At 42.4% G+C, this 25,707-nt stretch overlaps 1 protein-coding gene across 4 annotated transcripts in view; it reads left to right on the top strand.

Annotated features, from left to right (window-relative positions):
• Window positions 1-25,707, top strand: part of MTUS1 (microtubule associated scaffold protein 1) — a 170,189-nt gene that overhangs the window by 91,234 nt on the left and 53,248 nt on the right. For 2 of the 4 annotated variants that reach the window (XM_004696163.2, XM_045286919.1), the window contains 3 exons: window positions 3,748-3,909; window positions 18,086-18,220; window positions 19,238-19,276. In XM_004696163.2, coding sequence (XP_004696220.2) covers window positions 3,748-3,909; window positions 18,086-18,220; window positions 19,238-19,276 — 336 coding nt within the window. Of the gene's footprint in view, window positions 1-3,747; window positions 3,910-9,009; window positions 9,215-18,085; window positions 18,221-19,237; window positions 19,277-25,707 lie in introns of those variants that run through there. The other 2 variants (XM_004696165.2, XM_045286920.1) reach the window with 2 other exon arrangements.

Here is a 25,707-nt window from a genome sequence, read left to right as displayed (position 1 = left end):
TCTTGTCTCATTACTTTCTTTCCACCGCTTACAGCCATAGCTGATACCAGGCCCGTTAAATCCCAGTATATCCTTTTGGAATTTTAAAATATAGAATATAAACTTTAACAATTACGATGTTAATACCGCCACCACAACCTCCCCCTTCACTTCACGTGTCCTCTGATTCCAGTTAGAGAGTTGTAAGGCATTCCTCCCGGGGTTGATGTGGCTGCTGCTGCGGTTGAACACAGTCTACTTTGTTGGAGTTTCTGTGGTTTTTGTCTTGATTAGTGAAATAGATTGCTTGATTAATGAATGAATGGACACCTCAAAGTTAGTAGATTCTCTGTGTCAGTACAGCAGGGTACAAATGCTGTTCCTGCCACCAGATTTTCCCTAGACCAAAATGTAGTTATAATGATCAAATATAAACAACTCTGTTGTTTACATGTCTGTCTATGCTAACTACAGGAGTTCTGGTGACGTAGTGGTTACGAGTTGACCTGCTAACTGCAAGGTCAGCAGTTGGAAACCGCCAGATGTTCTGAGGGAGGAAAATGGAACATTCTACTCCCATAAAAAGTCACAGCTTCCGGTGCTCACAGGGGCAATTCTGTTCTGTCCTATACGATGCTTTGAGTTGGCATTGACTCAATGGTGGTGAGTGTGGATGCTAACTGCATAAACCTATAAGGGCAATAAGATCTTAAATCTTATTGTCCGTCTCTGGGATTTAGGAAGTGTCACCTTCTATTAGAACTGTGAGCCAGAGCATATCCCTCTCGATTTCCTTGCTTTAAAAATTGGCTCTTAAGTTACTTGACATCTCCTAGCTAGCCGAATGTTGTCATACCTTACTTTTGATATTGCATATGATGTATATGTTTTACTGTTTTCCTTATATGAAGTCCAATTACAGTGCTCTTAAGCCAACCATACTGTTCAGTTCAACATTAGGAGTGTTGATGAAGCACCAACTTCGCTCACTGCTGTCCAATTATTTTTATCTTTCCTCTGTAATCTATAAACTGGAAGTGAATGGCAATAGTAGTAAAATACTAGAATAATAGTAATACTAATAATATATGGCCTTATCTGTATGTTAGGATACTCTGGTGCTCAAAGGAAGGAATCCTTTAGTGAAAGACACGCTATTCGGTGAGCTCAGCACTCAGTAGACATGAGGAGGAATGGGGAAGATTTTGGAGTGGAGCTCAGCCTGCTGTGGAGGTGATAAGGATGGGGCGACAGTGGACTTGTGAAAATGAGATAGTGCAGGCAAGAGGTATGACGTTTGGGTTTCTGAGTAGTTTGTTTCTGGTTTCTGGCAATGTGGTAAATCAAATGCTGTGAAACATACCTTTCTGAAGAGTGTGCTTGTTTGTACAGCTTTTTTGTTACTACTTCCTGAGCATTGACTGCACTGCGGCTGTACTTAAGGAGTTGTGATCACTTGCCCAGCCTTGCTCTTGGTTTCTAATGACGATGACTCATCAGAATATTTCTGCCTAAGGCGTAGTAATCTGATAGGTTTACATTGTAAACTCAGTGAGCAGCCAGTTGTACTTGCTTTATCCCTCCCAACAAACTATTACTTTCTAAATATAGATAGAGGAATTAAAATTTGGATATCTATTTGCTAATCATTGTAATATGTAAAAAAGGCTGTATTTTACCTGATTCTAGACTGAAGAGACTAATAATTGAATAAAAGTAGGTTAAGTGTTTAATGATTCAATATTGCAATGAGTGGACGCTATCATTTTATTATGTAATTTGCCTTAAAAGAAAAAAAAATTTATTGATCAAACATGTATTGTTACTCCTAGGTCCTGGGGCACAGAACTAGACTTGGGGACTGTGGAGAATAAATAATCAGGTGGCAGGGGGAAGCAGATGCTGTGCTAGAAGCAAGTGTGTGGTGCGAGGAGAAGGAAGGGACGGTCCATTCCACCCGGAGGAGGGTGTCCTGGCAGGGCAGTGCAGGCACACAAAGGGGTTCCGAGTCCCTGTTTATTCAGATCACCTGGGCATCTTGTTAAAGCGCAGACTGACTTAGCAGGGCTGGGGTGGAGTCGCAGATGAGTAGCAGTGGAGGCCTGTGTCTGCGCCCAGTGGCCGGCTCAGTTCCAAAACAGCAAGGCCTTTGCAGAGAAATGGCAGATTCGTGGCATGCGGTTTATCTTGGTGTCGCAGAGAAAACCAGCTTGATTGCAGCAGCAGCCACACCCGTAGTAAGCAGTAGTACAGGAGGAAGGCTATAGATCCAGGTAGAGCCTTTAGGAGGGTGACTTAAATGTCACAGCTCAGGGGACATGTGGATCAGTGGGCCTAACAATTACTTTCCAGCGAGTTCTATTCTCAGCCCCATTAGGGACAATATCACTTCATCTCAGGCCTTTTTCTACTCCAAAACCCCTCAGATATGTGACACTACTAGTTACACTGAAAGAGCCGGTACTGGATTGTATGAGGATCCTGGAGAGAAAGGATGATGCCGACACTTTAAGACTGGGACAAGGAGAAATGGAGCTCTTGTTTAACCTCATGGATCATTTAGGAGGGTGTCTTACTACCCAGGGTAAAGCATGGGGGACCCTGGGGCTCAGGAGGATAGAACTGGAAGTGACCCATGTAGGGTGTGGGTTGGGGTGAAGTCGTGAATCGCCTCAAGAGAGTGGTTTGAGGAATCGAGGGCAGAGCGCTGAATTTGGGTTTTGCTGAACGTTGGTAGCAGATTGTAAGCACAATCTTACATTTAATGTAAGATGGCTGAGAACACCACACCTATTTCTAAGTACTTTGAACTAAGGAAAATATTTTTAAAGTTTTCCGATAATGTGATGTCTGGTTTCAAAGATGACAGAGAATACCAATGCACCTATTCACTGGCAAGTGGAAATAGTTGCTTCAAGATCGAGTTTGAAATTTCAGTGACAGCCGCATTCTAGGAGGTCAACAAACAAAACCCAAATACAGTGCTATGGAGTAGATCCCTAATCAAACAGAGATGAAATGAAGCCTGATGCTATAGCACCACCTGGTGTTAGGCAGTCCCAACTGAAGCATTTCTTATTGAATTGGATTTTTTTTCTTGACTTTCACCAAAATTCACCTATGCCCCGGTGCGTAGTGGTTAGTTACACCTTGGGCTGTGGTGGAACATGCAAGATCAGCAGTTCGAAACTCCCGGCTACTCTGAGGAAGAACAATGAGGCTTCCTACTTCTGGAAGGCGTTGGTCTCAGAAACCCACAGGGGCAGTTCTACCCCATCTAGTAGGGTCACTGTGAGTCAGAATCAACTCGATGACAGTGAATTTGAGAGCTTGATTTATTATGTTACAGTCTAGTGTGTGCATAAGCATGTTTGTATTGTTTCTGCCCTATTTTCATCAAACATATGGGGGAAGAGGTGAAGCCTTATCAATTTATTTATTCTTTGATTTGAACTTTGCCACATTGCCCAAAACTTTTGTCTCTTATGGCTTATACTCATCTCTACACCTGCGGAGAAGATGTCTGAGTTAATTATTGCAGACTGTGCGATTATAGCTACCACTCTTATCCCAATGGACTCCTCTTCTCAGCTCTGCCCTGAATTACCAAAATAAGCAAACATGAAAGAACCTTTCATATTTCATCTGCAATGATTCTGAATATTCATTCACTATTAATCATTAGCACAGAAGTTTGAGTTTACAGTCTTAGAGTTCCAACTTCCTAAGTGGACAGCAGTGGAAACTTTTCTCTGTTTTAACCCCAAGGAAAACCTACATCCCTGAAAAGCACAGGAGCGTCCTGGGTGAACGTGTCTAGACCACTTCCTAAGTCTAAAGCGTCTTTGAAAAGCTCGACACCAGGGAGCACAGGAAGCACTTCCTCCGTGGCCAGCACCCACAGTGAGCTGAGTACTTACAGCAGTAAGTGTAAGTTGTCCCCGCCAAACTTGGGGCGGGCGTGCTGATCCAGAAATAATTCAGCCCTGTGAGGTGAGGGATGTATGCACACTGCTTTGCCCTTGGGATTACACAGAAGGTTTGGCAGGAAAGACAAATTATTTAAAAATACAGTACTCTGCTCTTTGAATGAATGTGCTATAAAACACTGAAATAATTAGGTGCTGAAGGCATCTGGCATGTTTTTGCATGAAGGACTCTTAACAGTGCATAATTTGAAGTGATATGTTTTTGAGGTTGTTTAGGGAAAGAATAGTAATCCAGGAATTCCCAGTTGGAAATCAGAAAAGAAAAAAAAAATGGTCTCATCTACTTTGTAAAACATTAGTTTTGATGAGGACCTAATGCCGGGGGCTTAAGTGGAGAGGAAATATTTTGAGAATGATGAGGGCAGTGAATGTACAAATGCGCTTTACACAATTGATGTATGTGTGGATTGTGATAAGAATTGTATGAGCCCCTAATAAAATGATTTAAAAATTTTTTAAAACAAGAAAGAAAATGATGATAGTGGCATATGTGCAAATGTGCTTGACACATTGGAGGAGTTTATGGATTGTGATAAGAGATGTAAGAGCCCCCAATAAAAGTATTTTTAAAAGACCCAAACATTAGTTTTGTAGGCGTATGTTTGGGATCTTCTACTTTGGGTGCTAATGTCAGTGTAAGGGAAGGCGGTTAATAGAATGACAACTGTAATTCAAAGTAATTTGAACTCAGGAGCGTATTTTAAGATTTTTGGTTAGTTTGCTTTCTGATTTATGTGTATAAGATGGATAAATTAATTGAGCAGTTCTTTTCATTCAAAACATGTATTCAAATTTAGTACTTCTTTTCTAAGTTTTCTTGTAAAATGGTTCATGGCATTCTCAATTGCGAGAATTTTGGGGTGCCTGTAGTAGACAGCGAGTGTGGAGAGGGAGACAGGAGGTCTTGGGATGAAAGAAGATATTTGCATGGGAAACTAGGATATCGGTTAAACCATTTTTGGTGTTGTGGGATGTGGGAAGGAGGGGAGCTCTCTAAGCTTTAAGAGGAATCAATATATTCTTTTCTGGTGAAAACATGAGGACTACATAGAGTGATTTTTTCTGAACTCCTCTGATTACGGGCACGGTTTGTTGTTGTTAGTTGCTGTTGGGTAAGTAACTGCTGGACCCCGGGGGACAGAGAAGAACTGACCGCCCCAGAGGGCTTTCTCGATGGTGATCTTTACAGGAGCGGTGGCCAGGTCTTTCTCCCACAGAGCTTCTGCATGGGCTTGAACTGCTAGCCTTTCAGCTCACCACCAGGGAGTATGGTCATTCTTTTCCTCTTTCCCAATAAACTGCCACTGTCCTGAGGAGAAGATTGAAGCTCCGAGAGATGATCTTTTGTCCAAGGTCACACCACCAGTAGGCAGAAAAGTTGAGAATGTACTCGTGGAGGACAAGCAGTGAATAGACTGAATTAGCGAGCACATTTCTAGTAGGTCACTTAGGAACCGTAACTGGTCTCATGATCATAGTTGTATACTTTAACTTTGGCTAAGGAAATTTCTAAGCAAGAGCCTACAGGGGCTGTGTGGTTTGTCCTTGCTACTGAAGATAAGATGGGACAAGGGACCAACAAGTGATCTAAAATCAATGGCAAGGAGGGCATAGGATTCCTGGTAGGGCTTGATCAAGGGCAATGTAACTGAGAGGAATTACTGAAACCCAAATGAAGGACGAACATGATAGTGGGACAAGAAGAAAGTAAAAGGAAATAGAGGAAAGAACTAGGAGGAGGCAAAGGACATTTATAGAGGTCTAAATACAGGCATGTACATATATAAATATATTTATAATGATAGGGAAATAGATCTGTGTACAGTGCCTATATTTATATGTTAAGTAGTAAGGTAGCAGATGGACATTGGGCCTCTATTCAAGGAATTCCTCAATGCAAGTACACTTTGTTTTAATAACCTGGCGTCCCGTGATGCTCACCTTCCTGACAGGATCACTGAAGACAAAATGGGTACATAGCAAATATGGTGAAGAAAACTGATGGGGCCTGGCTATCAAATGATGTAGCATCTGGGGTCTTAAATGCTTGAAGACAAACAAGTGGCTATCTAGCTGAGAAGCAACAAAGTCCACATGGAGGAAGCACACCAGCCTGTGTGATCATGAGGTGTCGATGGGATCAGGTATCAGGCATCAAAGACCCAGAACAAAACGTCATATCAATGTGAACGAGGGGGAGTGCAGAGTAGAGACCCAAAGCCCATCTGGAGAAAGTTGAACATCCCCTGACAGTAAGGTGACCAGACGCCCCGCTTTTGGTGGGACAGTCCTGATTTTTAACGTTTTTTCCTGCGTCCTGCGGCATTTTTTAAAAGTCCCGATTTTTGGAAAGAATGCACAACAAGCTAGGGTATATGGTTTTCGGCTGCCTTGTGGCTATTTCGCCAGGATATGAGTTTTATCAATGATGTCCCGCTTTACCAATGTTAAAATCTGGTCACCTTACCTTACAGAAGAGTCACAAGGAAGAGATAGGCAGGTCAGTGTGCAGTATAGCACCGACAAAACACAACTTCCCTCTAGTTCTTTAATGCTCCCCCCCTCCCCCATTATCATGATCCCAATTTTACCTTACAAATCTGGCTAGACCAGAGCATGTATGTGGGTACAGATAAGACCTGGAAACACAGGGAATCCAGGACAGATAAACCCCTCACGACTAATAATGAGAGTAGTGATACCAAGAGGGTAAAGGGAAGGTGGGGGGAACCGATGACAATGATCTACATATAACTCTTTCCCTGGGGGACAGACAACAGAAAAGTGAGTGAAGGGAGACATTGGTCACTGTAAGACATGAAAAAATAATGATTTATAAATTATCAAGGGTTGGAGGGAGGGGAGAAAATGAGCTGATACCAAGGACTCAAGTAGAAAGCAAATGTTTTGAGAATGATGATGGCAACAAATGTACAAATGTGCTTGACACAATGAATGGATGTATGGATTGTGTTGAGTTGTATGAGTCCCCAATAAAATGATTTAAAAAAAGAAATGTTTTGAAACCGATGATGGCAAAAAATGCACAAATATGCTTGACACAGTGGATGCATGTATATATTGTGATAAGAGCTGTATGAGCCACCAATAAAATGATTTTTAAAAAGGAAACAAACAAAAAATAGTGAACAGTGCAATATATAAATATAGCAATGTACATATTTACTTTATTTTCTGTTAATTTTCTAATTCTGTTATGTAGACTAAGGACACACATACTAGAATTTTCACCATGATCATGGGTTCACAATCTGTTGTTAATGATGATAAGCCTATGACCGGTGGGTACAGCCAACTACCACAGCACAAAGTCCATTTGCTGACACTTAAGGGGACAGAGAATGTTATCTGCCTCTTGAAATTCTATAGGTTATAAAAAAGAGACCAAAGGGGCAATGTCTATTGTCCTACAAGGGGCGAAAAAAGGACAAACCTTGAAGCAGCTAGCAGATCAGAACTCTTGGAAGAAGCAGCCCATCTGGCTCAGGCCCAAAGAGTGGGATCCGATCGTGGCCCCTGTCATTTTCAAAGGGTGGCACCACAGCCTGTGGGGTGTTAAAGGGTAGTCATAGCCTCTTAGGTTTCTTCCCCAACTCATTTCTGGAGTGTGGGGCTGCCACTTAGTTTGGCCATGAGGATGGGGCTGCTACCCAAAGCTGAGGGGACTCCTGCCATGTCTAAGGGCAGAAGAGCAGGCCTGCGAGGGCTGAGGGGACAGGATTGCCACTTAGCTTGACTAGGAGGGTGGGGCCACCCAGTTTTGAGAGAGCCACCGTGTCACCTCAGTGGGACTGGATGGTGAAGCTGAAGCTCACAGCCAAGGGGCCTCTCAAAGTCTGGAGAACATGGCCAACACCCAGAGGAAGGAGGGGCAGGACCATTGCTTAGATGGTTTCAGACAAGAGGATTCTTTTCACGATTTGAGAGCCAATAAATTGTTCTGGGTTTTTAGACCTGCTTCTTCCCCATACTCCTTCCCCTTTCTCCCGTTTGTAATGGAAACCGCTACCTTGTGCCTGTTCGATCATTGTATTGGAGGCAGATAACATATCTGTATTAACAGACTTCACAGGATCACAGAGGAAGAGAAATTTTGTCCCAGGATAGAATACTCATAACATTTCACCCATATTTGATTTAGATGAATCAGATCAGGTAGATTAAGGTACGATTTTGGACTTGGCTTGAATTTGAGACTTTTGAGATGATGTAACAGGTGAATGTATTTTGCACATGGCAATGACATTGAATTTCAGAGAACCAAAATGAATTACATCCCATAAAAATATATGTTGTAAATCCTAATCTTTTTGTCAGTGATCACAATTTACTTGGGAATGGGTTGTATTTGTTCTGTGACTGAGTCAGGGTTAGTGTAGGGTGTGCCGTGAATCAATCTCTCGAGGGATCCAGGAGCTTCCACCAGTGAGGGAGAGCCAGGGGACCAGAGATGCCGAGTCACATGAAGAGGTCCTGGAGCGGAAGATCTGAAGAGATAGGACCTTCCGCCAGTCGACAAAGAGGGGAAATGTATCCCTGGAGCTGGGATCCTGCATTTGCACTTCTCGCCTCCTCACCAGTGAGAAAACGAGTGTGCTTGTTAAAGTCACCATTTGTGGTCTTTCTGGTGCAGCAGCGCCAGAGAACCCAGACGTGCCGTTATCCAGTGCTTTCTATTGACAGCCTGACAGCCTTGTTGCCTTGGCCACTGTTTCAGCACCGTGTCTGGCGCTCCTGAGGAGGTTGTAAAGTGCTTTTGTCTGTTCCTTTTTGTCTTTTAACAAAGGGGTTCCCCGTGCACTCTCAGAGCCTGTCTAGTGGCAGTGCGCCCCTGCTCTAGATGAAGCATTCTGATCACAGAGTTTCCTTCTTAGTTTGATTTGCTAGCTGGTATAATCTGTTTCGTGTAGTGCCTTGGAGCTTACAGACTTTCCCCCCACCCCTCCATTCTAATTCACTAAGAGCAAGCATGAGGGGTAGGCGAGTGAACATGGCTGCAGTGTTTGCTGCTTGAAGCTTGCTTTGATCCTTTTAAATGACTGTACCAGGAGGATTTCGAAGCTGCACAGAAACTGATCTTTCTTCAAAAAATTTCATCAATTCTACCCTGACCCCACCGGCTGATTTAGAGAAGCAGTATGATGCGACCTTGTTGACACTGCTGGTCGTGGGATCCTACAGCCTTTGTATAATTCCTTTGTTAGCCACGTTTACTGGGAAAAGAAGTAGGTCGCTGGTTTCTGGTTTCTTTCCTTTTGTCAGCATGCTTGTATTTTTATTTAATATATTTATTTCGCTTTTTTTTAAATTGCTAGCTTTCTAACTTGTGATTTGTGTTGATTTTAGTGTTTCCTGGGCATGTTTGTTTCTATTTAAAATGTGAATGATGTCAGAGAAGACTTTCTTTTTTTCATGTATTAGTACTCTTACTAGACTTATTCAGAATTGGCTGTCTTTGTGGCATATGAAATGATTCAATTATTAACAACCATTTGATAGTATAATTTCTGATGCATAATTTGTAGTTTTTGTGCATTAGTATATGTGAGTATAGACAGAAATGCTCTCCAAGATTTAAAAGAAAAACATCACATCTTTGACTATTTTACTTGCCTCCAAAATACTGACCATGTGTACTTTTAAGAATGTTATCTTCCAAAAAAAAATGTTATCTTCTTACTTTGTTTGCTTTTTTTCTTTGTGATGTTATTGGCATCACTTAAGGTCTTAGTTATAATGTAATGTTGTCTCTGTACAATTAATATCTGGTTCTTGGTACCTTGGAGTCCTATAGAGGTAGCATTACCAGGTTTACAATGACTTCATCAAAATGTTTAAAACAATAAATTTCTCTCATTTTGGGCTTTTTATGGGTTCTGTGTGTATGTTCGTTAAATAAAAAATGTAGAAGTTACAGTACTATTGATTTCTGTTTGGATAGTAGCATAAAACATTTCACAGCACTTTATATGAAATGTGCTCATTTTAGAGGCTGACCTTTTTCGTCTCTTTCAGACTCGAGGTCCAGAGTTTATTAAATACTGGTAATGTATTTAGATAAAAATAGCTGTTACAGCTCTTGAAGAAGGTTGAAGGTTTGAGACTCATTGTGTAAGCATATAGCAGGTCGAGAGGGGGGTACTTTTGCTTTATTGGCTGGAATCAGAAGTTAGGGACTTCCTTCTCCCACCTTGGCTACTGTGTTTGTTTTGGAGAGCAACAAAACATGCTTGCTGCTGAGAGACAGATGGGGAGAGGAAATGTAAGAGATCACCCCAATGCGAGTTCCACTCTCTTGGAAACAGGAAACGAAACAAAAAGCCGCTTGCTGCCACGTTGTTGGCAACTCCTGGCGACCCCTTATGTTACAGAGCAGAACTGCTCCGTGGGGTTGGTTTCCTTGACTAACCTTTCAGGAATTAGCACCACTGGATGGGTTTGAACTACAAACCTTCAGGCTAGCAGCCGAGCACAAATAGCGTGTGCCATCCAGGGGTCTGCTGGGAGAACAGAAGTAGGCTAGCTAAATAAAGAAGGTGGAGTGTTGCCTTCCTCTGTGGCCAGCCGTGGCTGAGGTCATGTGATGGACAGAAAAGGGACTCAGCTCTCGTCTTCCTGCTCACTGGACAGGGTTTCCCTGCTTTCAGCCGGCAGATGAGAGGGAGGAAGAGCCATCTTGAAATTCTCTCAGTAACTAATGTTAGATGCCTGACTGTTTAGTTTCCCCTGTACTGTAAGATTGTGCCTGATAGTTTGCAAGGTAGGTGTTTTGAGTTAAATTCCTAAACCGATGGCTATAAGCTTCAAAACCCCTTAATAGCCAACAACTGGGTAGGACAGAGTAGAACTGCCCCACAGGGTTGCAGAGAACAGATGGGAGCAGACTGCCTCCCCTTCTCCTCCTGGGTGCCTGGTGGGTTTGAACGGCTGCTCGCCTCCCATGAAGCAGCCCAGAGCTTAGCCGACGGTACCAACAGAGCTCCTGTGATACAAGAAGTCGTCCTTTTTGATCCTCAGTGTTTTGTTTTTGTTTTTCTCTTCTGGAAAGTGGGAATTGTCTCACCAGAAAACACTGGCTGCCAGGAATCACCTGGAGTGGAGTGGGGACCGTTTCTTAACTGCGTCTAGGTTTAGTGGGAAAGTTTTGTGTTTGGTGATAGTTGCCATGGAAGAGCTTGGTGCTTTGCATTCTGTGCTTCTGAATGGGCTATGATATGTAATATATATTATATAGCAGTATATAATATATTCTAGATATAACATTTGCCCTTCTGACATGTTTTACATGTACATTTACAGTGATGTTGTTTATCATCTAGCCATCACTGCAATCTTCAAATGAACCCACCCCCATTAACAGGACTTCCTCTTTCTCCCTTCCTTCCATCCTGGTAACTGTAAATAAGCTTTCACCTCTCTATACTGGCCTATTCTAAACGTTTCCTATGTGAGTGGAATGGGTCCTACAATATAGTTTTCCTCTGTGACTGACTTATTTCACTCTGCGGAGCGTTTCCAAGGCTCGTCCATGTTTGGCATGTCTCAGGACTTTCTGTCCCCTTCTGGCTAAGTCACAGCCCCTGGATAGTACACGCAACATTGTGTGGATCCACGGAGCTGTGGAGGAGCGCTCAGGGTTTCTACGTTTTGTCTTCGTGAATGGTGCTGCCCTAAACTTTGGGGCACAGCTTTCTGTTTGTGTCTCTCACTCGTTTGGGGTGTATATTTAGGACCAAGCTTGCGGGGTCATGTGGTGATTCGATATTGAGCATTGTGGGGAATCACCAAACTTATTTCCACACTGGCTGTGCGCCAACTGACGTTCCCACTAGCGGTGGATTTCTGTGTATCCTCACCTTCAGGTGTCAGTTATCTTTGTGAGCCCAGCTCATCCTAATGTGGACGAAGCGGTGCCTCTTGGAGGTTTGATTGCGTTGCCCTAGTGACCGTTGCTGCTGGACATCCTTTCTTGTCCTCACTGACCGTTTGTGCTTCCTCTTTGGAGAAATGCCTATTCGAGTCCTTTGCCCACCTTTTGATTGAGTTGTCTGTTTGTTGTTCAGTTGTAGTAGTTCGTTATATATTTTGGATTATAAGCCCTTGTCAGATAAATGACTTCCAAAAATGGTCTCCCAACCAACCAGTAGCTTACTCTTCATTTTGTTGATAAATTTCTTTGTTGTGCCAGGCCGATAATTAAATGCTGTTTTCATTCTGTCTCTGAATGATTACTGAGGGGGTATATATATAAAGATGGCATTCTTGTTACCAAAAAGTTGAGTGATTTTGCTCTTGAAATTTGGAAGCCGAGGCGTCATTAAGAATGTGCCAGGTGGGCAGATTGTCCGGAACAGTGGGGAGTGTTAAACTGATCCACAAAAACCCAGGAAGTGAACATAAGGTTGCCTCTGTGTGTATATACATAATTTAATACACAAAACAAAAACCAGCCTAACTAGATGTTATTTTACAAATAAAACCTGAGCCAGGAAAGGCCATCTCTAGTAGGAAAAGAATTCTTTGTATCTAGACTTTTCCTGAGAATTGCTCTTTTTTTCTTTAAATTCAATGCTCATGCTCGCTGGCACTCTCTCCCTCTCCTCTTCCTTTAAATATTTATTTCTCATTTGAGTGAACCACATTTTGGCCATGAGAAAATGATACTTTTTCCAGGGACTCTATTATTCTGCTATAGCTAGGACCCAGAATAACAAAATAGTGACAAATTTTAACCTATCAATTAGTCCTGGCTGTATGCAAGCACCTGTAGTATTTCACATGCTGATATACCATGTTGCATGGGGGTGACTCCCTGCAGCATTGTGGCAGTGGGGTTAGGAGAATTCTGTGGGTGCATCTGGCCTCCATGCCACTGAGTGCCACAGTCAGTTACTGGTGGCCCTGTGATAGCACGCCCAAATCAACCTTTTTGCCATCAAGTCAATTCTGACCCATAGCAACTGTATAGAGCAGATTAGAACTGCCTCTCATGAATCTTTATGAGAGCAAAAAAACCTCATTTTTCTCCGTTGAATGGGCTAGTAGGTTCGAACTGCTGATGTTGTGGTGATCAGCCCAGTATACAATCCACTATGCCACCAGGGCTCCGTGTGACAGCATGCATATTTACTTTTGCAATATTTACATCTAGTTATTCTACAGTCACTGGGGCCCTGGTGGCATGGTTGTTATTCATTGGGCTGCTACTCTTAACATGACCAGTTTGAAACCACCAGCCCCTCAGTGGGCGAAAGATTAGATTTTCTACCCCCCGTAAAGAGTTACAGTCCTGGAAACCCACAGGGGCAGTTCTACCTTGTCCTAGAAGGTCACTCTGAGTTGGCCTCAATCTGATGGCGGTGAGTTATGGTTTTATCATACACAGGGTACCTGGTGGTACAAGCTGTTTGCTTCTAATTTACCCGGCAGCCCACGGCAGAAAGGCATGTTGATCTGCTTCTGTGCCTGTGTTTAAGGCTATGAGATTACACCCAAGGAGTCGCTCTGGGGCAGCTCTGCTCTGTAGCACATGGCGTCACCAAGATCCAGAATGAACTTGATCACAATGGGTTCTTCACAGCACACAGACGAGTAAAATGATTCAGCACAGCTGCAGTGGAGCCACGTCAGAATCGGAATTCAGATATTGGGAATACCATTTCATGGTTTGACACTATTGTGCCTCCTTGGTTATATTAGATGGTTGTCGCTGAAGAGTTTATTGTTTGGAGTATAGTAGGTTTGGACTAGGGGGAATTTAGAGATCATCCGTTTACCCACCAGGCTGCCATGTCAGGAGGTCAAGCCTAGGGGACGTGAATGACTGTAAGGGCATCCTCATACCCCATAGGAAAGACGTCTGTCAAGTTTTACTTGAAGCACATTGCTGAAATCAACGCTCCACCTTGCAGCATGGTGTTGAGAGAATTGGAAGCAGATGTTGGACGTGAGTCACAACGTCTCTACAGCTTAGTAACAGAGGAGAGGGTAAAAGTGAGAAGCTGTGGAATGCATGGCCGTAGCGTGTTTAAATAAATAGCAATGATGTATTTACATACAGCTGGAACTATCCCCATGTCTATGTACCTAAGTCAGACTCAAAATATTCACCCTTGAAATGAGGATTTTGACTCCTGCCTGTTACTAAGTTGATGGCCGTGGGATTGCAGTGAGTTTGAGGATTGGCAGGGAGACAGTTTCCAGGACAACACCTCCTGCTCTCTGTGTGACGGGGGCCCAAGGGACAGGAGCATTGTGCTTCGAAAGAAATGTGTCTTTTGCTTTAGTGAGAAATCCTTTTATTGAAGCCTTTGTGAGAGGAAGGTCTTTGTGTTTAAGGCTTACGCAGAGGTGAGAATCGTACAACTTTATATTAGGTCTGTAAATTGAACTCAATGTAATTTTTCTGAATTGGTGATTTGACTTACTTGCTGCTAAAAAAAAAAAAAGTTTCAAGAAAAGTAAGACTAAAATCCAGATTGTCATAGTACAACCTGGTTTTATTACCAGATTGCAAAAAAGTTTTCAAAAGTGTTGTGGAAAATCTAATTAAATTTAATGGAATAGTACAACCTGGTTTTATTACCAGATTGCAAAAAAGTTTTCAAAAGTGTTGTGGAAAATCTAATTAAATTTAATGGAATTATTCCATGAACTTTCTGAAGCCCCCTTGTATATCTTCATTAATATTCTATGATAATATCATTCACTTCTTTTCTTAGATTTTGGTTACTCTGAAGTTCATATGCTAATTGAAACACAATATTCAGTTTATATGCAAATCCAAAAAGCTATGCCTTATGATATTTTTGATTCTGTCATTTTCAGCTCATGAAGCCATTTCCTATCCATCCTTAAAAGAAAGAAAGACAACCCTGCTGGTTTTACAGTGGAAATAGCTTCAGTGCTGCCTTTTCCACTAGATTTCTGTCACCTTCCGGATATCTAGGTCTCTAGGTTCATGGCAAGGCTAGAATTGGAAAGGATAGGAAATTGAGAGAAGTTCATCAGCAAGTGGAAAGGCTGGCCTAATATTGGCGGTGTTGTGGGGCATAGGAGATTCACACATGGCTCATCGAGAGGGACTGGTGCTGTCCAGGGGAAATAGCAGTATGCCTCCACGGGCTTCAGATGACCGTTGTAGGGGTTGGGATCGTTCAGCACAGTGAGCATTGTTGGCCACCTTCCCATTTAGAAAGTGTTTACAAAGGAGTCATCTCATTTCACACTTGGCTAGAAATGTACGTTGAAAGCAGGCCTCTAAGCTGGTAATAAAGAAATTGTGATGGCAAGTGTTGGCTATTAAATGGAATTGTGTGCTTAGCATTTGATACCGTGAATTCTGTGGCAACCAGTAACTCCAGTGGGGGTCTGGGGGTGATGGGGAAATGAAGCTGGGAAATCAGGGAACGAGTGAGATAACCTCCCGACTGCGTCGACTCAGTGAGTCCATGGGACTTGAGTGTCTCCGTGGTTTGTGTGGTTTGAGCAAGCGGGGAACGGGGAACGAGCACTCACTTCCTAAGGCAGCCACAGCGTCTGCTCTCACAGGCTGAGGTCACCAGAAAGCATTCCGAGTGTTTTTGTTGGGTTTCGTTTCTTAGCTGAATGACAAGGACCGAATGCTGAATTTGCAGTCTTAGTCATCCCATCAAAAGAGTCATCTTGTACGAAGAGCAAAAACAATGCCGTGAAAATGCCTTTTAGGAGCTAAGCTTCTGAAGAGTGTATGTTTTCAAAAATAATTTCATTTTGGAGAATTAAAAGAAAGCCTTGGATTCAGGATGATTGTTTTTTCAGATAACATTTTTTTAAATGCATCATTGCAGAGGCTGGGCTTTTTAAACTGCACTTTGTTCAATTTTGAATACCTTTTTATGGTTTTATTTTTCATGTGCTGGCCCTGTTTTTAAAATACTTCCTATAAGATGTTTGGCATTTATAGGAGGTTAAAATGTTTAATCCCTCTACTCAAAATAGGACTTATCAATGGGGGGAGTGGTGGTTGTTTTTATAGAATAGTCATTTATCTCATCAGAACAGAGATGCACTCAAACCAAAACCAAACCCACTGCCATCGAGCCCGTAGTGGCCCTGTGGGACGGGGTAGAACAGCCCCTGTGGGTTTCTGAGACGGTAACTGTTTACAGGAGTCGAAAGCCTTGTCTTTCTCCTGTGGAGCAATCGATAGATTCGAACTGCCAACCTTGCGGTTAGCATCTCAAACTTGTAACCCACTATGCCACCATGGCTCCTCTGTACTGTTCATAGGTCTTGATACACCAGATACACCCTCAGCACAAGTATTGCCTGAAATGGATTCTCATATGAAATTCAGAGTTGTGGAAATAAGTCTTCTTATTCCTTTTCCCTCCACTAGCACAAATACAATCTCACCGATACTCTGCAAGAAGGAGCCCCCGATTTAACCAGTGGCATGAAAGAGAAAGTCGCATTTTTAGAAGGGACTTAAAAATGTGTCTTTTGTGGCTGAAAGATATTTTGTTTTTGACTCCGAAGACTTCTTTAGTCACTATGAGGCAAAAGCAGAAAGAAACGGAAGCCAGAAGCTTTCCCACAGTTATTTTTCCATGGCTTAAAACTTTGGTTACGACAGAAAGTTAATGAGCTGTCCATTCTCAGGTATTATTTTTAAAAGCTGTATTCCTGTGTCTTGGGTGTCATTTTCACTTGATAAACTTCTCTTTCGGTAAAGAAAGAAGCAAAATCAGAGTTTAGACACACACACACACACACACACACACACACACACACACACGGCACCCTTTCCAGGAATCACTGAGATCCTGTGATCTAAAATACAGTATTTGTTCTCTTAATTCTTCCCTTTCATTTCCACCCTGGCCGCTTCCTTGGGAATTAGGATGGTCTACTTCTGTGGGAGCCTCTCCATTGCCAAGTTACCAGAGCGGAGCTCAGCATCACAGCACAATCTACTGAGCAAAAGTGTGGGCTGCCATCCAGTCTGCTCCGACTTGTGGCAGCCCACCCCAGCACAACGGAACGGAGCGCTACCTGCTCCTGGGCCATCTTCATGATCCAGTGAAGTCCCCTCTTGCTTGAGTCCCCTCTTGCAGCCACTGTGTGAACAGAGATGAAAGGAGACTTCCAGAAGTTTGTGGAAAAAGTAGAATTAAAAGATCATGGATCCCCCCCCCCCCCCAGGAACCTCTTACAGCCCCTTTTAGGTTAAGTGCTTTCCTAGGAAGGGACTCATCCTCCAGTATTCTATTGGGTGACGTTCTGTGTGATACGTAAGGTTTTCTGTGGTGAATTTTCCGGAGCAGATTCCGAGGCTTCTCGTCCGAGTCTGCAAGCTCTGCTAACAGCTGACCACGATGGGCGACCCCGCTGGTCAGTGACCTATCAGTGGAATAGTTTCCAGCATCATAGCCACACACAGCTACAGTTAAATGTTCAGTTAATTGCCCACTGGCTTTTCTATCAGCAATGCCTTCAACACCCAGAATATCTTTCCCCCTCCCAGAGTATTCCTCTGTGGATGTGAAAGAGGGGCAAGGTGTGGATGCAATAGAAAAGATGTTTTGTTTTTTTCTTTTCCTTTAGGTGCGGTTCCCTTTTATGCTGCCCCCTTGGGCACCTTTGCTGCAAAGCAGCTGTTGGAGTTCCAGCTCCTTGCTCCTATTGGGAGAGGGCCCCGTTCTCAGAGCAGCCAGTGGATCTGCACATTGTCGTTCTCACATCCTGAACACAGCAGACAGCCCTCCCCTTGGCTTGCCCTCCTGGAGGTGAATTCTAGCGGCACCCTAGGCATGCTGGTCACATAGTGTGGCGGACCATATCATTTATTCCAAAGCTTTTTTTCAAATTGGAGGAAAGCTGAACAGGACAGGGCATAGAAACCAAAGGTGTGAGCTTGGCCTGCGCACTGAGACATCCCTGAGGACGGGAGCAACCAGTCATCAGCCTCTCTATTCCCAAACTCAGCAGTGATGGGCACCAGGAGCGTAGTGGACATTTGCGATTTACGGAAGAAGGAGGGACTTACGGAAGGTTGATGTTGTATTTATCCACCAAATAAAATGCATCCCTTTTCTTTTTCTGTTTTACCACAGCTGGTAATGCTACTGTCATCAAGTATGAGGAAAAAACTCCAAAACCAACATTGCAAAACGGCTCCTCTGCATCCTTATATTTGAAGCCGTTGGTACCCAGAGCCCACGTGCATTTATTAAAAACTACTCCAAAAGGTACGGTTCCCCATTGTGCATCAAAGGGGGAGGACAGACCACGGTTAAGTACTTGGCTTCTAAGAAGTCACATTTTTGACAGGTGTATGGTTTATGGGACAATTTTTTTTTAAGTCTAGTAAAAAAACAGATACAAGTTTTTGTACAGAGAGAGATTCCCCTGGTGGCTTGGTGGAATAGGAAGCTCCACCATGCTAAGTCGCCTCACTGTTGAATTAGCCAGCTTTTATATCGCAAAGACTTGAGAAGGAAGCAGTGCTTTCCCATTTTAGTTGCCACATATGTGAAGAGATTACCATCTCTGTAAAATTCCACAGAGACAATGTAGCAGCTGTGCTATTACTCTGAATATTCCTTAGAAATGACTGTTTAATATGAAGTTTTCATATAGTGACTTATGTTTGCATTTTTATACTTTTTACCACCCCTAGTTACACTTGACACCCTGTCAGTTTGGAGAAAACACTTAAATATTTTTTTCTTCTATCTGAATGGCCAATTAACTAGACTAATGCCCGGCCATTTCAGAAGTCACACGCGGGTCGGTGTCTTTCAGTTTGGAGAAATCACTTAAATATTTTTTCTTCTATCTGAATAGCCAATTAACTGGACTAATGCCCGGCCATTTCAGAAGTCACACGCGGGTCGGGGTCTTTCACAAAGCTTGGGCTCGCCTGTTCTGTCTACAGGAATGGCATTTTGTGCTTAGTAAACATTTGAACTAGGTAGGATTGAAACCTGGATTTCACAAAGTTCTATGGTCTGCCACCTAAAACTGGTCATATGTAACCTTTGAGAAGGAGAATTCATATAACCCGTTAACGATCACGCTGATGGTATTTGGAATGTAATTTTAAATTGTAGAATGTGCTTAATCAAATCGATTGCATCTCAGTGGTGTTTCCCCTCTGAAACCTAAAATTTAATGGTGATAGGATTATTTGTGCAAGTGAAAATGGTTTGGTTTTGTGTGGTGTTACATGTATCTTATAATTAAAAATTTTTGTTTTGTTTTAGGTCCTTCAAGAAAAAATGTATTTACAGCTTTTAATACAGGTGAGTAACCATTTTAAATTTGATGAGGAGAAAGAATTTCTCTTTTTGTGAAGTCATTTGTCATCATGAGCATTTTAAGTTGATTTACAGTATTTTTTACTTGGTGTGTTTTTAAGTAGAATATCAGGTGGAATAAACACAGCTGATTATAATATGGGCCAAGCATAGCGTTAATACTTGGCAAGCAATGGGTAGGAAAGAGGGAACCGATTACATGGAACTATATGTGACCTCCTCCCTGGGGGACAGACAACCAAAAAGTGGATGAAGGGAGACGTCGGACTGGGCAAGATATGACAAAATACCCATTTATAAACTATCAAGGGCTCATGCGGGAGTGGGGAGCAGGGAGGGAGGGGAAAAATGAGGACCTAATGTCGGGGGTTTAAATGGAGAGAAAATGTTTTGAGAAACGATGTACAGATGCGCTTTACACAATTGATGTGTGTATGGATTGGGATAACAGTTGTATGAGACCCTAATAAAATGTTTAAAAAAAAAATAAAAGAATGCATGACAAAAAAAAAAAAAGAAACAAAGAGTTTTGACATGCAGATCCCATGCAAAAAAAAAAATTATAAAAATAAGGAGCAAATCTATATACCAATTAAATATACAGTACTAAGTGTATATACTATAAATATGTATATATTGTAATAAATTAAAGGGCAGATTAGTATATATAACTTTTTAGTATGTGTAAGGAAAAATTAAATGTAAGAGAATAGGAATATTTATAGGCCTTTCTTTGGTTTTGAAAAATCATAAATGCTGAATCTAGAAGATATTTGAAATCTTAATTTACAATTGTTTTAATTACCTACAGGGAAGGAGGACTGGAAAAGCATAGGAATTAAAGGATTTTCTTTATAAAAAAAAATAAAAAATACTTGGCAAGCATGGCTGACAAACCATCTGCTATATAAAATGACATTTTATGAATAGCAAAATAAATTTTGGTTTAAAAATGTGATTCTGTTGTTGTGATCTCAGTGAATGAGTGAACATACTCTGTTCTAAATAAGTGTTGTTTTTAAATCGGATAGTCTCCAATCACTAAATGTTCTCTGGGATCAGGCGGAAACACCTTTGAGCAGCTCAGCATTTTGTTTGTTTGTTTGTTTCACACTTCTATTGGATAACGGTCTCCAAGACAGTGGACAGCCTTCCCTCGTTGAACTGCAGCTGTGAATAAAAAACTGCCTCTCAAGAAGCTGTAGAAGATTCCATAATGTGTCCACTACAGCTCTCATACTCCACAGCTTCCCAGACCCCCAGACGTGCCCGTGCGCTTCTTTTATAGAGAGCTGTAAGACAGCCCTCCGACTGCTAGGTCCGTTGCAGATTAGAAAATTGATCAGAAGAGAAACTCTGACTGTCGTTTATTCATTTTAACAATGCCAGGTGTTAAGAGAACAGTGGTGAGCCACAAGCAAACAAGAACCTTGTCTTCAGGTTAAAAAAACCACTTGTAAATGTGAAATTTTTAATTTCTTTAAGTTCCAGGAAAAACGACCATATGCCCCTGTAAGAGACATGGCAGAGGAATGTAGCCTAGTGAGACATGCATTCGTAGTCCCCTGTGTATAGATAATTACAACAAAGGGGGGGCGGGAAAGCCCTGGTGGCGTAGTGGCTGTACATTCGGCTGCAAACCATAAGGTCAGCAGTTCTAAACCACCAGCCACTCTGCAACAAGAGATGAAGCTTTCTAATGCTGTCAAGTTACAGTCTCGGAAACCAACACAGGCTGTCCTACCTGGTCCTATGGGTCCACTAGGATTCAGAATCGACTTGATGGCCGGGAGTTGGGTTTGGGCTTGCGGTTTAGGTAAGGGAGCCCGGGTGCCATGGTTACCCATTGGGCTGCAATCTACAAGGTCAACAGTTTGAAACCTCCAACTGCTCTGAGGGAGAAAGACAGGGCTTTCCACTCCCACAAAGAGTCACAGTGTTCGCAACTCACGGGCAGTCCTGTCCCGCCCTCTGTGGTTGCTGTGAGTTGGCACTGGCTCAGCAGTGAGGATTTTGTTTGTTTGTTGATGGGCAGATCGTAATTAAATAGGCTGGGTAGCATTTCATATAATGAGGAGTGATACCCTTGGTTCCTCCACGAGGTGCTCCGTGTCCTCTGTGAAATAAGAAAAGGTAGTGTGAGGAGTTCTCTCACAATTGTGCATCTTTTTCAGATTGTTTAAAACATTCACTCATCTACAGAAGACTCGGCCACGCAGCATGATGTAAATTCTAACGGTCCTCAAATAGCCTGGAGGTGGCTATAAATGGTTACTAAAGCATTTCTAACAAAAAACAAACAAAAGAAAAAGTTCTGTTACATTGTGCCATGTTTCCAAAGTAGTTCAGATATTTTTATGAACATTTTATAAATGAGGACATCAGAATGGACTTTTAGTCCTGTTGACGGAAGGACACAATTTTAAAGGAACGTTTTAGCCATGAGGTAGAAACAAGGTGCCTGACAGCGAAACCTTAGCCTTCCAACAACTTTCAGTCAGGGCTCTGATCATTGCAGTGGGAAGAACTGTAAACAAGTCAGTGCTGCCATTTCATTTAGGATTGGTTCCAAGTTCATGTGTTTTCCACAAATCAGGAACATAACTTTTCAAGGCTCTTTAACTTGTTGGTACTGGAACGAAAATGAGCCTGCTGAGGAATGTTTTAGAATAATAACTCCCATGCTGAGGTGTTCACGCTGGCAATGACTTTGGTTGCTTCATTTTATCTCTTGAATATTAGTTTTCTCTCCGTGCGTAATTGAAAAGGTGGAACTAGATCATCTGTAAGGCTTCTCCTTAACACGATGCTGTGATTCACTTTGCTTTGCTTGATGTTCTCTTGGCAGTCAAAAAATCATATGACACAGAAGATAGAATTTCCGAGACTGTAAATCTTTTAGGATAAGACAGCTCATCTTTCTTCTTTGGAGTGGTTGCTGGGTTTAAACTACTAACCTTGTAGTAGCAGCTAACCGCCTAAATCCAAGCAAAAGCAGAAGTTCAAATCCACTAGCCACTACCTTTTCTTATTTCACAGAGGACACGGAGCACCTCTTGGGGCCACCAAGGATATCACCCCTCATTATATGAAATGCTACCCAGCCTATTTAATTACTATCTACCCATCAACAAACAAACAAAATCCTCACTGCTGAGTCAATGCCAACTCATAGCAACCCTATAGGACAGGTTGGCTTATCCAAATTGCTTTCCAAAAGCTTCATATCATTTCTATGATGATTGACAACATAAAAGAGTTCCGGCTTTACTGAAACCTGGTTATCAGTGGGTGTCGTTTTTAAAATTGTAGACGAATGTAATCGTTGGAATTGATACCTGTGTTCTAGCTTATCCTGTAGTCATATGATTCATATATTTAAAAGAAGAAGAGCAGACAGGCGTAAGCCTCGGTCTTGCCCTTTCTGTGTGTTTGGGCTCCAAGTTTCAGATTTCACCTTTATCCTTGGAGTCGTTTTGACCGCATAGAATCGTTGTGTAAGAGGTTCTCTATTGATAGCTGCTCCTGCTGTTAGGGATGGTGATGATTATAATCCTTCCCATTGTTCTCCTATTCTGGTGGCTTATTTTGAGATTTATTTTCCAGGAAGTTGGATTATTTTCCATCCTTCAAACAAGCAGGAAAGACCACCAAAAGTTAAGAACCATTACCCTGAACCCTAGTGGTTGTAATTTATTTAAAGACTAGGATGCTCCAAGATTCTAGCCAATCTTGACTGACTAGACCTGTTCTCCTGTTTGTAAGGACAGCGTCGCACAAACACAGCATACTATCATTACCTCGGGGCAGCGACACACAAAAGCTGCGTGGGATGCCAGACACGAGAGTTGTCTTTATCCTGCCCCGTGATGGTTTTACCGATGGTCATCGGTCTCAGGTCCCATGATGTCTGCCCTGGAGAGAATGAAGTGCACTGTGCCTTCCACACCCTGTAGGAGATACAGCATAGGAGGAGAACTGGGGTTCCGCCTTGCTCTCTGTCACTGTTGCAAGTCTTGGGAAATGGTTAAGAGTTGTCAGAATGCTTTGATGAGGCAGTGGTGATGTTGCCAGAGTTTCTTCTGTTAAAAGTAGAGATGAGTTCTGTCTTTCATATTTGTTTGTGACTATGATCATTTTCCTCATGCTTAAAAAAATGATAATATTTAATATGTGATAAATTTGGTGTTTCAGATTGGGGGCCGGAGATGCTCATTACTTAGTAGCTTTGTCAAGACAATCGTTATCCTTTCAAAGTAGCTAAATTCTTATTTTACGTCCTACACCCATATGTAAATAATAAAATTAAGAATATAGACTAGAACACCACCATACCACCCCTCACCCCCAGAAGAATGCACTTCAGAGGACAGCACTGAAGCTACAGCTCAGGGAGAGGGACATGTCTGATCAGAGCACACGGGAGCAAATGAAGAGGGAGGGAGAGAGAGTGGAGCACATCCTGGCCCACCAAGCCCTGAGGACGATATTCCCGCTCAGAGCAGACAATGCACAGAGAGGAGATAGAGCCGACCCCACCATGAGACACAATATCCCTCACTGACCCATAGCCCTACAGGGGCCAACACTGGAGACACAGTGCGAGAATTGCGCCTGTCTGACCCCATTACACTATGGCAAAACACTAAGGGTGTGCAACAGAGCAGCAAGGGGAGCAAAGCAATGAAGTCCCTGGGCAATGCCAAAAATAGATTTGGGGGCCAGAGCGTGGTACCCCATCAGATTCGACAGGAAAACACTCCTAAAGGTCAACAAACAAACCTGGGACTATTTATAGGCTTTTCCTTTTTTTTCGTCGTTTTGTTGTTGTTGTTAGTTTGTTTTGTCTTCCTTTGTTGTTTTGTCTGGCTTTGTCTTGTTTTTGTGCTCATTATTGTCTCTGCATGTCTATCTCAATAAGATAGGCAAGATAAACAATTTGGAGGAAAAACCAATGGGATCGATGGTTCAGGGGGACACTGAGGAGGGGAAGGCAGGAGAAAGGAAGTGAGGTATCAGCCAACCCAGGGACAAGGGAACAAGTGATCTAAAATTAATAGGGAGGGAATAGGATGCCTGGTGGGGCTTAATCAAGGGCAATGGAACCGAGAGGAATTAACTGAAACCTGAATGAATGCCAAACATGATAGTGGGACAAGAGGAAAGTAAAAAGAAATAGAGGAAAGAACTAGGAGGCAAAGGACACTTATAGAGATCTAAATACAGGCATGCATATATGTAAAACGATAAGGAAATAGATCTATGTACTTATATTTATATGTTAAGTATTAAGGTAGCAGATGGACATTGGGTCTCTACTCAAGTACTCCCTCAACACAAGAACACTTTGTTCTAATAATCTAGCATTCTGTGATGTTCACCTTCCCAACACAGTCACTGAAGACAAAATGGGTGCATAAGCAAATGTGGTGAAGAAAGCCGATGGTGCCTGACTATCAAAAGATATAGCATCTGGGGTCGTAAGGCCTTGAAGATAAACAAGCGGCCATCTAGCTGAGAAGCAACAAAACCCACATGGAAGAAGCACACCAGCCTGTGTGATCATGAGATGTCGATGGGATCAGGTATCAGGCATCAAAGACCCAGAACAAAAAAATCGTATCAATGTGAATGGGGTGGGGGGATGCGGAGTGGAGACCCAAAGCCCATCTGTAGACAACTGGACATTCCTTTATAGAAGGGTCACATGGAAGAGACAAGTCAGGATATGGTATAACACCGATGAAACATACAACTTTCTTCTAGTTCTTTATTGCTTCCTCTCACCCCCCACCCCCATTATCATGACCTCAATTCTGCCTTATAAATCTGACTAGACCAGTGCATAAGGGCTACAGATAAGAGCTCACAACACAGGGAATCCAGGACAGATAAACTCCTCAGGACCTGTAATGAGAATAGAGATACCAGGAGGGTAAGGGGAAGTGGGGGGAGAAATGGGGAATCTTTCTGCATATAACCCCTTCCTAGGGGGATGGACAGCAGAAAAGCGGGTGAAGGGAGACAGAACTTGGTATAAGACATGGGGGGGTGTGGCTTTATAAATTATCAAGGGTTTATGGGGGTGGGATAAGCTGATATCAAGGGCTCAAGTAGAAAGAATATGTTTTGAAAACGATATGGCAACATGTACAAATGTGCTTGACACAATGGCTGGATGGTGATAACAGCTGTAATAGCCCCCAATAAAATGATTTTTTTAAAAAGAACAAGAATAAAGACAAGAAAAGACTTTTCCAAGAGAACTGGTATAAAAGCAACAATAATTGTGACAACAAAAGTGTTAACCCCAGGAGGAAAGTTAAAGGAAATAGAGGAAAGAACTAGGAGGCAAAGGGCATTTATAGAGGTCTAGATAAAGACATGTACATATGCAAATATATTTATATATGAGG

The sequence above is a fragment of the Echinops telfairi genome, unplaced genomic scaffold (assembly GCF_000313985.2).
Source record: "Echinops telfairi isolate 266 unplaced genomic scaffold, ASM31398v2 ScPeMD7_9;HRSCAF=40, whole genome shotgun sequence".
In the NCBI taxonomy this organism is placed as follows: domain Eukaryota; kingdom Metazoa; phylum Chordata; class Mammalia; order Afrosoricida; family Tenrecidae; genus Echinops; species Echinops telfairi.
This window is presented reverse-complemented; position numbering and strand designations above follow the sequence as displayed.